This window comes from Coregonus clupeaformis, chromosome 40, assembly GCF_020615455.1.
Source record: "Coregonus clupeaformis isolate EN_2021a chromosome 40, ASM2061545v1, whole genome shotgun sequence".
NCBI lineage: Eukaryota > Metazoa > Chordata > Actinopteri > Salmoniformes > Salmonidae > Coregonus > Coregonus clupeaformis.
Genome location: NC_059231.1, coordinates 32,786,739 through 32,800,965, shown reverse-complemented (window position 1 = coordinate 32,800,965; position 14,227 = coordinate 32,786,739). Strand labels below are relative to the sequence as shown.

Below are 14,227 nucleotides of genomic sequence, written 5' to 3'. Positions count from 1 at the left end.
AAGAAAGACAGAGAGAAGACAGGTGAGTAGAGACGCACACTGTCTGTGCAGCTCACACACACACACTGAACTCTCTCTGAACCGAATGAACGCTGTCAGTCAGGCAGGCAGGCAGGAGAGCCAGCTCCTTCTCCTATGATGAGATGTCTGTGTTAAAAATAATGTCCCCTCACCCCCTCTTCTTCATCCCCCCATCCTCGTTCCGACATAGACAGTGTAGGAATGTGTGCACCATCCCTATTGGACTACAAGTCCCACCTCCACACACACAGACGTGCGCAGACAGACAGACGCGCGCACAGACAGACAGACGCGCGCAGACAGACAGACGTGCGCAGACAGACAGACAGACGCGCACACAGACGCGCGCACAGACACAGACGCGCGCACAGACACACGCGCGCACAGACACACGCGCGCACAGACACCTCTCAGTCATAAAAGAAGAGAAGATTGTCCAGTCACTGTAGATAAGAGAGGGAGGAGAAGAGGTGTGTGTCCCGTCACTTTCCCCAATTGTCTTTCCTCCAGCGAGGGAGGGTTCAGGGGTAGGTGGCCCAGCCCTGACCCCAGCCCAGGCCTCTGTCCATGGGGATAGCAGGGCTACAGCTCAGGGCTGCCCGAGGGTGGTCTGGAGGTGGTCATGATCTTCATGTACTGGGTGAAGATTGCCTCGAAGGCCTCGTCTCGATGGATCATGGCACCAAACACCAGAGGCTGAGGAGGAGACACAGAAATCCACAAATTACATTTAATTTATTGATAAATATGTGAAGGATAATAAAAAGGTCAAATAAGTCTTTATTTCCATACCTTCTGTGTGGAGGGAGTGGCTATGGAGATTCCCATTCCAGACCCAGGTAAGACAGACAGCACTTTGTACTGGGAACAGAGACAAGAGAGAGAAGAGATGGTATCAGATAATTGTATTCATGATAGATTCATTTCAAAGAATCTATCAGTTATTGGAAGATGCATATCAGGATGTGATATCACAGAAAACATGGAAAGGATATGATAAAAATATTGAATTAGTGTAGATAGACACCTTCTGGATATCTGTGACGTCCACCAGTTTAATGACCTTATTCTTCTTGGAGGAGGCCGATTTGGAACTGGAGCTCTCGAAGCACAGATAACTGAGAGACAAAGAGAGATGGCGACAGAGAGGAGGAGAGATAGAAAGATGGAGAGACGAGTTAGCACAAATCATCCGCTCTTGGATTTAGCTCTGAGAATCTGCAACATAGTGGCACTATTTTGTGGCATATTGTTTACACCCATATCAGAGAGTAAAGATAGCACACCAAAAAGGAATAGCAGACCACTAGAGGTGAAAAGCTATTGTGACGAAGTACTTGAAGGGACAAGCTAGTGTGATGAGGTAGGTCTACTTACTTCTCTGTAACGTAGAGCATGCCGTTTCGTATGTAGTCTGTTGGCATCTTCCGGTCTCTGTTGATGAGGCAGCACCTCCACCCATTCTCACACACTGTAGACACACGCGCAAAAATAATTTATATTGATTTACTTCATCAAGCGGCTGAATGCATTGAAACAATATTTATTTGAATGGCAGGGAAAAAACGAATAAAAATATTGTAGGTGCAGTAAGTCCTCTGACCTGGTAGAGGGCGCTCATTTTCTGAGACGTTGAATATCTCATGAAAGGCTCCCTTCTTGGTGCTATGAATCCTGGTGCTGTCACCATCCAGGTTTACACCGCACGGGACGGTTGCTAGGCTACCTCTAGCCACCACAGGCTGAATCTAGAGGGGAGGAGGGGGGGAGGGGGAGGAGGGTGGGACAAGGAGAGGGAGGAGGAGGAATAATTTTATTACAGAGCACTACTGTAGCCATCTTCCACTACGGATTCTCGGAGACTAAACTGGTAGACAGCCTCTCACATAGAGAGAGGAAACATAAGATGGAGGCCATTCATCTGTACAGTCGTGGTCAAAAGTTTTGAGAATGACACAAGTATTGGTCTTCAAAGTTTGCTGCTTCAGTGTTTTTAGATATTTTTGTCAGATGTTACTATGGTATACTGAAGTATAATTACAAGCATTCCATAAGTGTCAAAGGCTTTTATTGACAATTACATTAAGTTTATGCAAAGAGTCAATATTTGCAGTGTTGACCCTTCTTTTTCAAGACCTCTGCAATCCGCCCTGGCATGCTGTCAATTAACTTCTGGGCCACATCCTGACTGATGGCAGCCCATTCTTGCATAATCAATGCTTGGAGTTTGTCAGAAATTGTGGGGTTTTGTTTGTCCACCCGCTTCTTGAGGATCGACCACACGTTCTCAATGGGATTAAGGTCTGGGGAGTTTCCTGGCCATGGACCCAAAATTTCGATGTTTTGTTCCCGAGCCACTTCGTTATCACTTTTGCCTTATGGCAAGGTGCTCCATCATGCTGGAAAAGGCATTGGTCGTCACCAAACTGTTCTTGGATGGTTGGGAGAAGTTGCTCTCGGAGGATGTGTTGGTATCATTCTTTATTCATGGCTGTGTTCTTAGGCAAAATTGTGAGTGAGCCCACCAACTCCTTCAAGTTCCTTGGCGTACACATCACCGACAAACTGAAATGGTCCACCCACGCAGACAGTGTGGTGAAGAAGGCGCAACAGAGCCTCTTCAACCTCAGTAGGCTGAAGAAATTCAGTTTAGCACCTAAAACCCTCACAAACTTTTACAGATGCACAATTGAGAGCATCCTGTCGGGCTGTATCACCGCCTGGTACGGCAACTGCACCGCCCACATCCGCAGGGCTCTCCAGAGGGTGGTGCGGTCTGCCGAACGCATTACCGGGGGCAAACTACACGCCCTCCAAGACACATACAGCACCCGATATCACAGGAAGGCCAAAAAGATCATCAAGGACATCAACCACCCGAGCCACTGCCTGTTCACCCCGCTATCATCCAGAAGGCGAGGTCAGTACAGGTGCATCAAAGCTGGGACCGAGAGAATGAAAAACAGCTTCCATCTCAAGGCCATCAGACTGTTAAATAGCCATCACTAGCACATTAGAGGCTGCTGCTGCTGCCTATTGAAATCACTGGCCACTTTAAGAAATGGAACACTAGTCACTTTAATAATGTTTACATGACTTGCACTACTCATCTCATATGTATATACTGCATTCTATTCTATAATATTCTACTGTATCTTAGTCCATGCCGCTCTGTCATTGCTTGTCCAAATATGTATATATTCTTAAATCCCATTCCTTATAGTTTTGTGTGTTTGGGTATATTGTGTGTTTTCTACACATGTATGTGACAAATAAAATGTGATTTGACTCCCTTGGCTGAGAAGCAACCCCACACATGAATGGTCTCAGGATGCTTTACTGTTGGCATGACACAGGACTGATGGTAGCATCACCTTGTCTTCTCCGGACAAGCTTTTTTCCGGATGCCCCAAACAATCGGAAAGGGGATTCAGAGAAAATGACTTTACCCCAGTCCTCAGCAGTCCAATCCCTGTACCTTTTGCAGAATACCAGTCTGTCCCTGATGTGGCTTCCTCGCTGCCCTTCTTCACACCAGGCCATCCTCCAAAGGTCTTCGCCTCACTGTGCGTGCAGATGCACTCACACCTGCCTGCTGCCATTCCTGAGCAAGCTCTGCACTGGTGGTGCCCTGATCCCACAGCTGAATCAACTTTAGGAGACGGTCCTGGCGCTTGCTGGACTTTCTTGGGCGCCCTGAAGCCTTCTTCATAACAATTGAACCTCTCTCCTTGAAGTTCTTGATGATCCGATAAATGGTTGATTTAGGTGCAATCTTACTAGCAGCAATATCCTTGTCTGTGAAGCCCTTTTTGTGCAAAGCAATGATGACGGCACGTGTTTCCTTGCAGGTAACCATGGTTAACAGAGTAAGAACAATGATTTCAAGCACCAACCTCCTTTTAAAGCTTCCAGTCTGTTATTCTAACTCAAATCAGCATGACAGAGTGATCTCCAGCCTTGTCCTCGTCAACACTCTCACCTGTGTTAGTGAGAGAATCACTGACATGATGTCAGCTGGTCCTTTTGTGGCAGGGCTGAAATGCAGTGGAAATGTTTTTTGGGGGATTAAGTTCATTTTCATGGCAAAGAGGGACTTTGCAGTTAATTGCAATTCATCTGATCACTCTTCATAACATTCTGGAGTATATGCACATTGCCATCATAAAAACTGAGGCAGCAGACTTTGTGAAAATTAATATTTGTGTCATTCACAAAACGTTTGACCACGACTGTACACAGTAGGAGTATGTGCTCCTCATAACATAGCCTTGCAAACAACTTGTGTCTTATCTAACATCAGCCTCAGGGTGAGGGTCTCGTGCAAAGCGCAGAGCAGTTCCCCGACCCCCCCCAGACACACTCATATAGACACAGTACACTTACAGTACATACACTATAGTACTGTACATGTAGGTAGTCAGTCATCTCTGTTAGAAATGAAACTAAGTGAGGACATTTTGTTATTTAACTTAACAATTTATTTAATTGTCTGTGTTCCAAGGGTATCCCTCTACCCTTCTGCCCTGAAGTGTGCACTGGTTCATTACCCCTCACTAGTGTATAGAATTAAGGTGGAACATTGTCCACCTGTCTTTTGCCTATGCATGCTTACACCCACCTATCCAATGCTTTTAGTGAAGGCTAAATCCCTGAAGGGAGGTGAGCGAGTGCACACTTCAGGCAGAAGGGTGGGGGGGGATCAGACGTAAGTGTACAGTAAAGACAGTATGGTATAGTAGCAGATTAGTTAGTGTTTGTAATGCTGGGAGTGAGAGTAGGGAACTCTGCAGATAAATGGCCATGCCGTTTACAGCTCCAGTACAATATACTCCCTCATGCTGCAGGCAGGCAGGCCCCTAGCTATACAGTAGATAGATGGGACTATTTGTAATGTTATCTAGAAGTAGAATAGAATAAGTCTTAGAGTACCAGTAGAATAAGTCTTAGCTACATAGTTGGGTAATTCAGACACACTAGTTAGCGCTGTTTTTCAAGGGTTACCTGGTAAATGATTCAAATTTTTTGAGTGATTGTTATACAAAGCCTACTACTAATTGGAATCACTAGAAAGTTTTACCTTACCATCGATATGAGGTAATAACAATTTTAGTGTTCTAGAGGTAAACTATGGGGGAAATAAAGGTGCTACTGTAAACCGGACTATAATGTATACTGCTCTAGTCACAATAAAGTTGCTTTTGACAGTGCTGGTTGTGTCAGCACACTGAACACCTGGTTACTACATGTCTGTGAAAATGGATTAAAAAATGTCACAAATGAATTCATAATTGTTTCGATTAAGACTGGTTCAATTAAAGCTTAATAAGTGTCTCTTTTGGACCGAGTTTAACATTATGCCATTATGGCCCACTAAAAGTGGATAAATCCATTGACATTTTTGATCCATTTATTCAAACACTCAGTTAATGTTGGGAGGTTTGTCGTGAACCACACGCACACACTCAGTGCGCGCACACACACACACACATACATGTTTTAGCTGGTGGCACACACAGGCACTATGTAACGTAAGGGGACAGAGGCACACCAGAGTCCCTACCTTCTCAGACCCAGACAGCTGAGAGAGAGAAACAAAACACAACGTATAGTGACAGTCACTAAAGCAAGGCCCATTTAGCACCACTAACATTACTGCCAACTGGCTGAGATAGTCATCGCAAACACTCGACACAGTCTCACGCACGCACACACACACATACACAGATGACAGAGCATGGCAGTGACAAGGTAAATTAGGTTTGTTTAAAGTAAGGGCTCAACATAAAAGGGGTTAAGACTCATCATAAGATAAAATAATTACAATGTTGGATTGACAGTTACGGTTATTATTTAAAAACAAAAAACTATGCTTCAGTTGTAATAGATACTTTTGTAATGAGGTTAGGGTTAAGTTATTTAGCATTTGGATGAAGGCTAGTGTTAGGGAAATTTGGGTTGGATAAAGAATTGGTTCCTTTCACTATGGGGCGAGTTATTTGTGCGCCCCCAGAGTAAGTTCTGAGATGACATTGTGTGCGTTATTGTATACAGTGCATTCGGAAAATATATTCAGACCCCTTGACTTTTTCCACATTTTGTTACGTTACAGCCTTATTCTAAAATGGATTAAATAAAAAAAAAAAGCTAATCAATCTACACACAATACCCCATAATAACAAAGTTAAAACAGTTTTTTAGAAATGTTTGCAAATGTATAAAACCGTAAAAACAGAAATACCATATTTACATAAGTATTCAGACCCTTTGCTCAGGTGCATCCTGTAAAGTCAATCGATTGGACATGATTTGGAAAGGCACACCCACCTGTCTATATAAGGTTCCACAGTTGACAGTGCATATCAGAGCAAAAACCAAGCCATGAGGTTGAAGGAATTGACCGTAGAGCTCCGAGACAGGATTGTGTCGAGGAACAGATCTGGGGAATGGTACCAAAAAATTTCTGGAGCATTGAAGGTCCCCAAGAACACAGTGGCCTCCATAATTTTTAAATGGAAGAAGTTTGGAACCACCAACTCTTCCTAGAGCTGGCCGCCCGGCCAAACTGAGCAATCGGGGGAGAAGAACCTTGGTCAGGAAGGCGACCAAGAACCCGATGGTCACTGACAGAGCTCCAGAGTTCCTCTGTGGAGATGGGAGAACCTTCCAGAAGGACAACCATCTCTGAAGCACTCCACCAACCAGGCCTTTATGATAGAGTTGCCAGACGGAAGCCACTCCTCAGTAAAATGCACGACAGCCCGCTTGGAGTTTGCCAAAAGGCACCTAAAGACTTTCAGACCATGAGAAGATTCTCTGGTCTGATGAAACCAAGATTGAACTCTTTGGCCTGAATGCCAAGCATCACGTCTGGAGGAAATCTGGCACCATCCCTACGGTGAAGCATGGTGGTGGCAGAATCATGCTGTGGGAATGTTTTTCAGCAGCAGGTACTGGGAGACTAGTCAGGATCGAGGGAAAGATGAACAGAGTAAAGTACAGAAAGATCCTTGATGAAAACCTGCTCCAGACCTCAGACTGGGGCAAAGGTTCACCTTTCAACAAGACAATAACCCTAAGCACACAGCCAAGACAACGCAGGAGTGGCTTCGGGACAAGTCTCTGAATGTCCTTGAGAGGCCCAGCCAGAGCCCAGACTTGAACCCGATCAAACATCTCTGGAGAGACCTAGAAATAGCTGTGCAGCGACGCTCCCCATCCAACCTGACAGAGCTTGAGAGGATCTGCAGAGAAGAATGGGAGAAACTCCCCAAATACAGGTGTGCCAAGCTTGTAGCGTCATACACAAGACGACTCAAGGCTGTAATCGCTGCCAAAGGTGCTTCAACAATGTACTGAGTAAAGGGTCTGAATACTTGATACGTGATATTTCAGTTTATTTTTTACAAATTTGCCAAAATGTATAAAAACCTGTTTTTGCTTTGTCATTATGGGTGTATTGTGTGATTGATGAGGGGGAAAAAACAATTTAATCAATTTTAGAATAAGGCTGTAACGTAACAAAATGTGGAAAAATAATTCGTACACATGTTGCTTACGTGTGTGTGGAAATGTATATATTTGCGTCTGCGCATGCATTTATAAGTGTGTGTCCTCACCCGTCGGGACATAGTAGCGTTGGTCCTCTCCTTCAGCTGTGGATCAGTTGGTAGGTTGTTCCAGTCGATGTGAGGTGTGTCATATTTGTCCCTCAGCTTGGGACAGCTCTTAAACAAGAAGTCTATGATGAAGAACTTGATCCCTGCATACAGCCCTGAGAGCAAGGGGAAGAAAGAGAGACTTTAAAAAGCCAATTCTCTTCAGATAAAAAAAACCCAAAAACAAATTAGAGACTTGTAAAAGTACAATGGATTGTACCAAAACATATGTTGGTATACTTAGTTGTTTACACGTTTTATGTATTTCATAAAACATGTGTGTCTGCTGTAAACTAAATGTCTCAGTTATTCTGCTTCCTCTTAAAGCCTCCACAGGCACCAACAGTGAACACACAAGAGAAGACTAATTGCTTTAGAGAGGAACAAACATTGAATATCAGTGTGCCAGGAGACACAATGCCCCTGAGCAGCGATGAAGACAATAAAGTGGGTTTTTTATATTGAATGTTACATAGCGTTTCACTCAGTGTGTGTGTGTGTGAGGGCTGCAGCAGGCTGTGTGTATGTTTGTGTGTGCGTGTACTCACCAATCATGAAGCCCACGAGTTTATAGGGCAGTATGCAGGAGGAGAGGAAGGCAACCCACAGGCTTATGTAGAGCTTCTGAGTGATCTCAGGCTGCACCCACATGAACAGGCTGAAAACACACACAGAGAGAGAGGGAGGGAGGGCGAGAGAGAAACCGTTTGATCAACTATACAGACCAACTTCAGAGGGAAAGAGTATAGAATGGTAAGACAGTGAAACAGCTATTTCTTACTTCTTTATTTTCTCCAATACATCCGCCATCTTACCAAAAAGGTTCTGTGAAAAAAGCACAACAAAATGACTTTTCCAAAATGTCTTAATGTGGTGTTTGTGTGTGTGTGTGTGTGTGTGTTCGCTACTACTGTACCTGTGCTTTTTGTGCAACATCAAGCACTAACTGGAACTTTTCAGACACAGTCAAGTCATCCTTTGACGGTTCCTACATGAAACAAACCCAAACAATCAGCTCATTCCATTCCAAAGGCAGGAAATACGACAGGCCAATTCCTGTGAAGTCAGGAAGCTAAGAGGAAGTCATGTGAAATGGGAGGTCTCTTACTATAGGATCCGTAATATCCGGCACAATGCTCCACTGAATCCTCCAACCTCTGGAAAAAAAAAAGTGAAGACATCAAAATAATGTCAAAACTCTAAAGCAGGGATGGGCAACTGGCGGCCCTCACCTGCGGATCAATTTCAATGTTCTTTTTCCTTTTTTTAGAACTCAGTCGGGGTCTCAACTTACTGTTGACAGTTAGAATAATAGAATACACAAAATGTGGGTTGTGCATCAGCAGTTTTTCTCTTATGTCAGTCACTCAATTAGTCCATGTCAGCTAATATTTTTCTGATTGTTAAGTTAGTCTAGCTGCCAGCTATCTACACTTGTAGTAAATCATGGTCGAATTACCGACCGGGGTGAACCCATTGATTTTTTAAGTCACTCTCACTCAGAATTCATATTCCATTTATTCTCTCCACCCCATGGCAAAATGAGTAGTATTGCAGCAAACATGCTTTAAAATGACATTTTCTCTTTACACCACATGGCAAAATGTGTACAATTGCAGGAAAATAACTCTACAACTTCAGTTTTTCCCCTCTGCTGTCAAGAGGGGGGCCGCTAAAATGTTTGTTCGCAAGGTGGGTGGGAAACAAAGTTTTACATAGGGTCTCCTAAAAGACTTGAGCCGGCTCTGCCTGCATGTGTGGGTATGGATGAGGGTACGCAGACCCGCGAGCCACTGCGGTCCCCTATGATGAGTTCAGATTTTTGGTGGCCTCCACCCCCATCAAAGTGACCCATCCCTGCTCTAAAGGATTTGGTGAAAATTAGCTGCCCCACATTAAATAGGTAGGTACAGTGTAATTACATGAAAGAGAGTAGAGTATGTACCCAACTTGGTAAATATGAACAAAAATATAAACACAACATGTAAAAGTGTTGGTCCCTTGTTTCATGAACTGAAATATAATGTCCCCGAAATTGTCCATATGCACAATAAGCTAATTTATTTCACATTTTTTACACACATTTGTTTACATCCCTGTTAGTGAGCATTTCTCCTTTGCCAAGATAATCCATCTACCTGACAGCTCGGCATATCAAGAAGCGGCTTAAACAGCATGATCATTACACAGGTGCACCTTGTGCCGGGGACATTAAAAGGCCACTAAAATGTGCAGTCCTCACACAACACAATGCCACAGATGTCTCAAGTTTTGAGTGAGTGTGCAATTGGCAAGCTGACTGCAGGAATGTCCAAGTTGTTGCCAGAGAATTTAATGTTAATTTCTCTACCATAAGCCGCCTCCAACGTCATTTTGGAGAATTTGGTAGTACGTCTAACCGGCCTCACAACCGCAGATCACATGTGACCACGCCAGCCCAGGACCTCCACATCACCTGCGGGATCGTCTGACAGCAGCCACCCGGACAGCTGATGAAACTGTGGGTTTGCACAACCAAAGAATTTCTGCACAAACTGTTAGAAACCTTCTCAGGGAAGCGAATCTGCATGCTCGTTGTCCTCACCAGGGTCTTGACCTGGCTACAGTTCGGCGTCGTAACCGACTTCAGTGGGCAAAAGCTCACCGTTGATGGCCACTGGCATGCTGGACAAGTGTACTCTTCACGGATGAATCCCTGTTTCAACTGTACCGGGCAGACAGCGTGTATGGCATTGTGTGGACGAGCGGTTTGCTGACGTCAACGTTGTGAACCGAGTGCGCCATGGTGGCGGTGGGGTTATGGTATGGGCAGACATAAGCTACGGACAACGAACACAATTGCATTTTATCAATAGCAATTTGAATGCACAGAGATACTGTGTCGAGATCCTGAGGCCCATTGTTGCGCCATTCATCCGCCACTATCACTTCATGTTTCAGCATGATAATGCACAGCCCCATGTCGCAAGGATCTGTACACAATGCCTGGAAGCTGAAAATGTCCCAGTTCTTCCATGGCCTGCATACTCAAACATGTCACCCATTGAGCATGTTTGGGATGCTCTGGACCAACGTATACGACAGCGTGTTCCAGTTCCCGCCAATATCCAGCAACTTCGCACAGCCATTGAAGAAGAGTGGGACAACATTCCATAGGCCACAATCAACAGCCTGATCAACTCTATGCGATGGAGATGTGTCGCCCATCATGAGGCATATGGTGGTCACACCAGATACTGACTGGTTCTGATCCACGCCCCTACTTTTTTTTTTTTTTTTTTTAAGGGATGTCTGACCTGAGGCATATCTGTATTCCCAGTCATGTGAAATCCACAGATAATTTTTTTTTTCAATTGAAAGATTTCCTTATATGAACTGTAACTCAGTAAAATCTTTGAAATTGTTGCATGTTGCGTTTATATTTACACAGAGCATGTGAGCTGAGTTGAGCGGTTGGAAATCACGCTCACCGCTCCATGTCCGCGCTCACAAAAAAAAAACTGCAGCTCCAAATAAGCTCCATTCATTAAAAATCACAATTTAACCAACACCCATCAATTTTTGTGACTACCTGGACCTACCAATTGTTTGTATTGAAACCAAACCATATGGATTTGAATGAAATGTATTTGAATAAAACATGAAAAGGTGAATGTAAGAAGCAAACAATTTCAAATTGGCTACATGTCATATTAAACAACATATAAACACTCTAAATAGGTCAGGAGCCAGACAGGGAGCCTAAGACGAAACGAAAATGAATTATTTAGGCTATATTATTTAAATTATTTCAAGGCTATAGCCTTACATTGTATACATTGTGAAGAATTTGCGAGTGTGACACAATAAGCTGGTAGGGACATAAAACGCTCCGCATTTAAACATTTCATTGTATTAAATCATTATAGTCTATAAATTGTGACTTACTTAGAATTAAATACAATTTAAACAAAAAATGACTCAGTAGTGCCTTTGAATTCATTTTTAGAAACACGAGTTTGGCCAGTCTGTGGCTTCAGGCTCATGCGATGGTGCCTGGAGAGCCGGCCAGCAGCGGAGAATATCCTCTCCACACTTGCAGAGCCACTGGGGACGCTAAACACCCCTTTTGGCCTCTCTTGCCAGGCTGGGCAGAGATGTTTTTAAAATTTTCTATAGGTAGGCCTAAAGGTTTTTAGGCAAAATAACCCAATCAAAATGGAAATCTCCTTGAACGTGGGAATATGCCAGGCCTATTGGGCCAAAATCAATTATGACCTATTGTTTAGATAATAGAACGAAAATGAACGAAACGTTTAAGAGATCTGATTTTTTGTTTATAAATACTTTGCTACAATGACACTTAGTCATCTACCCACCTCATTCCTTTCATGTGCATGTAGTAAGTACACCATCATGCTTTTGGGATATGTGTATTTTCAGATTCCCCAATGATTATTTAGTTGTGGACACTACATCACAGCACTCCCTCTCTTGCTCTTGGACCTCCTCATCTTTGTAAGTCATCTTGATTTTGAACCTGTGTGTTTTATCAGTTTCTTTATGAAAATATTTAGCGAACTCCATGACAGCTAAAGCAAGGGGCTATAGCAGCACACAAGTAGACTACAAATGCATGCTGGGGCGGGCACGCCCTGAGCTCGTGAAGTGAGCGCTACTGGAGCGAAATTGGAGTGGGCGAGAAGGCCGACGCTCCAGCCTTTGGGAATTTCGCTCCACGCTCCAGTCAAATTGGGCACGCTCCGCTCCTCACTCCAGCTCCGCTCCACATACTCTGGTTCAGTGTAGTTGCATCACTCTGCATCATCAATAAATGACAAATTAAATGTAATATCAATATGAATAGGTGTGTGTATGTGCAGTATGAATGTCTTACTTAGCGATAAGGTAATTCAAGGAGAGCCTCAGGATGGCTAATAAGTAACATTTAATGTAACTAATGTAATATGAATTTGTGTATGTGCAGTACACATGTCTTACTTAGCAATGAGGTAATTCAAGGAGAGCCTCAGGATGGCCAAGAAGAGGAACATTGGGATGGCCCAGCCGTGCCACGCAGCGTTCATGTAGATCTGAGACAGGAGGAAATACAAATTACATTCATCATTTCATACAGTACTTAGCCTACATCCTTTTTCTCACAATCAGATTTAATATACAAGTCTTCCAAATGACAAGCACTACTGAATATAGTGGGACATCGAATGAGAGGAACTTGAAGAGAAACATTAGTTTAGACATTTGGTCAATGTCTAGCTCTATAGAATAGCATGTGTCAAAGTCTTGAGATCATGTATACAGTAGTCAAACTCATTCAGGACAGCTCACTAAAGATGGTTCATCCAAGTTACATATTAGTTTCCTTACCCTGTAAGCTGTCTATGGACATGGTATGACAGCAATCCATGCTTTGGTTTTGTTTACCTGGCCCTGTTCCAAATGCTAACTTTTTACATTTGTGGCACAACTCCAACGCAAGTCAATGGTACCGATATTAGCATTTTTCGCGCTTCATGTCCAAATCATCCTAAAGTTTCTCAAATTAAGTGTGTAGCTCAATGAAGTTACTTCTAGATGATTTGGACATGACTTGCATATCCCTTTAAAAAGACAGATAGGAGCAGTTGTACTCACTATGAAGGAAATAGCTGAGGTGTACACTGAGTGCCAGTTGGATAAGGCTGAGAGGTTCCTCATGAAGTTAGTGACAGGTCTGGCTCCTCGCTCTGGAAAAATACAAAATCAGTCATCAACTTATTGTCACATCACAACAATATCTGACAACAACAGTAGATCAATGGCAGAAGGTATGACTATTCTGAGTGGGTATTAATATATAAATACTCACTGAGTCGCCTCATGTTTTCTGTTAGCCTGGAGAGAGAGGGACATTCAATGGTAGATGTTACAACAGGAACTTTTGCATGCACTTTACACAGACACCACACAGTGGGGGAACAGAATTCTCGAAAACATCTACTAAAAAAGCGAAATGTTCCTGTGCAGTGTGCACTTGCTAGCGGAGGTGGCAACACCTCAACATTTACATTTACATTTTAGTCATTTAGCAGACGCTCTTATCCAGAGCGACTTACAGGAGCAATTAGGGTTAAGTGCCTTGCTCAAGGGCACATCGACAGATTTTTCACCTAGTCGGCTCGGGGATTAGAACCAGCGACCTTTCGGTTACCGGCACAGCGCTCTTAACCACTAAGCTACCTGCCGCCCCACTGATCATTCGGTGTATGAGTCACACAGAAGCGAGGAGGAGAGGAAAGAATGAAGAGCTCAATCTATGTCTCTCTGTTCTCTCCGTTCTGTCCTCAAGGTCAGCTACAATACTTCCTTTCTTTCTAGAGCTTTCTACCTGTGCTGCCAACTTTCATCCAATCTGTGTGCACTTCAAACTGTGTACGTGTATGTGGTTACTCTCCTGCCTAAGGTCACAGCAGCCCATGACCTGAAGGATGAGTAAGCCCTATACAATCTGATCAGTGCTTAGCAGCAAAATGAGCCAAGTCCTAGACTGAACCCAGCTAGCTTAAAGT

At 43.6% G+C, this 14,227-nt stretch overlaps 1 protein-coding gene across 3 annotated transcripts in view; it reads right to left on the bottom strand.

Moving 5' to 3' along the window:
* Nucleotides 1–353: 353 nt before the first annotated feature.
* Nucleotides 354–14,227, bottom strand: part of LOC121554979 (GRAM domain-containing protein 4-like) — an 87,651-nt gene continuing 73,777 nt past the window's right edge. For 2 of the 3 annotated variants that reach the window (XM_041868720.1, XM_041868722.2), the window contains 14 exons: nt 13,528–13,553; nt 13,314–13,405; nt 12,660–12,751; nt 8,788–8,836; nt 8,596–8,667; nt 8,461–8,504; nt 8,228–8,337; nt 7,641–7,795; nt 5,585–5,602; nt 1,625–1,769; nt 1,399–1,492; nt 1,049–1,139; nt 814–882; nt 354–717 (listed from right to left, as the gene is read on the bottom strand). In XM_041868720.1, coding sequence (XP_041724654.1) covers nt 604–717; nt 814–882; nt 1,049–1,139; nt 1,399–1,492; nt 1,625–1,769; nt 5,585–5,602; nt 7,641–7,795; nt 8,228–8,337; nt 8,461–8,504; nt 8,596–8,667; nt 8,788–8,836; nt 12,660–12,751; nt 13,314–13,405; nt 13,528–13,553 — 1,171 coding nt within the window. In that variant the 3' untranslated portion in view covers nt 354–603. The remainder of the gene's footprint in view (nt 718–813; nt 883–1,048; nt 1,140–1,398; nt 1,493–1,624; nt 1,770–5,584; nt 5,603–7,640; nt 7,796–8,227; nt 8,338–8,460; nt 8,505–8,595; nt 8,668–8,787; nt 8,837–12,659; nt 12,752–13,313; nt 13,406–13,527; nt 13,554–14,227) is intronic. The other variant, XM_041868721.1, reaches the window with a different exon arrangement.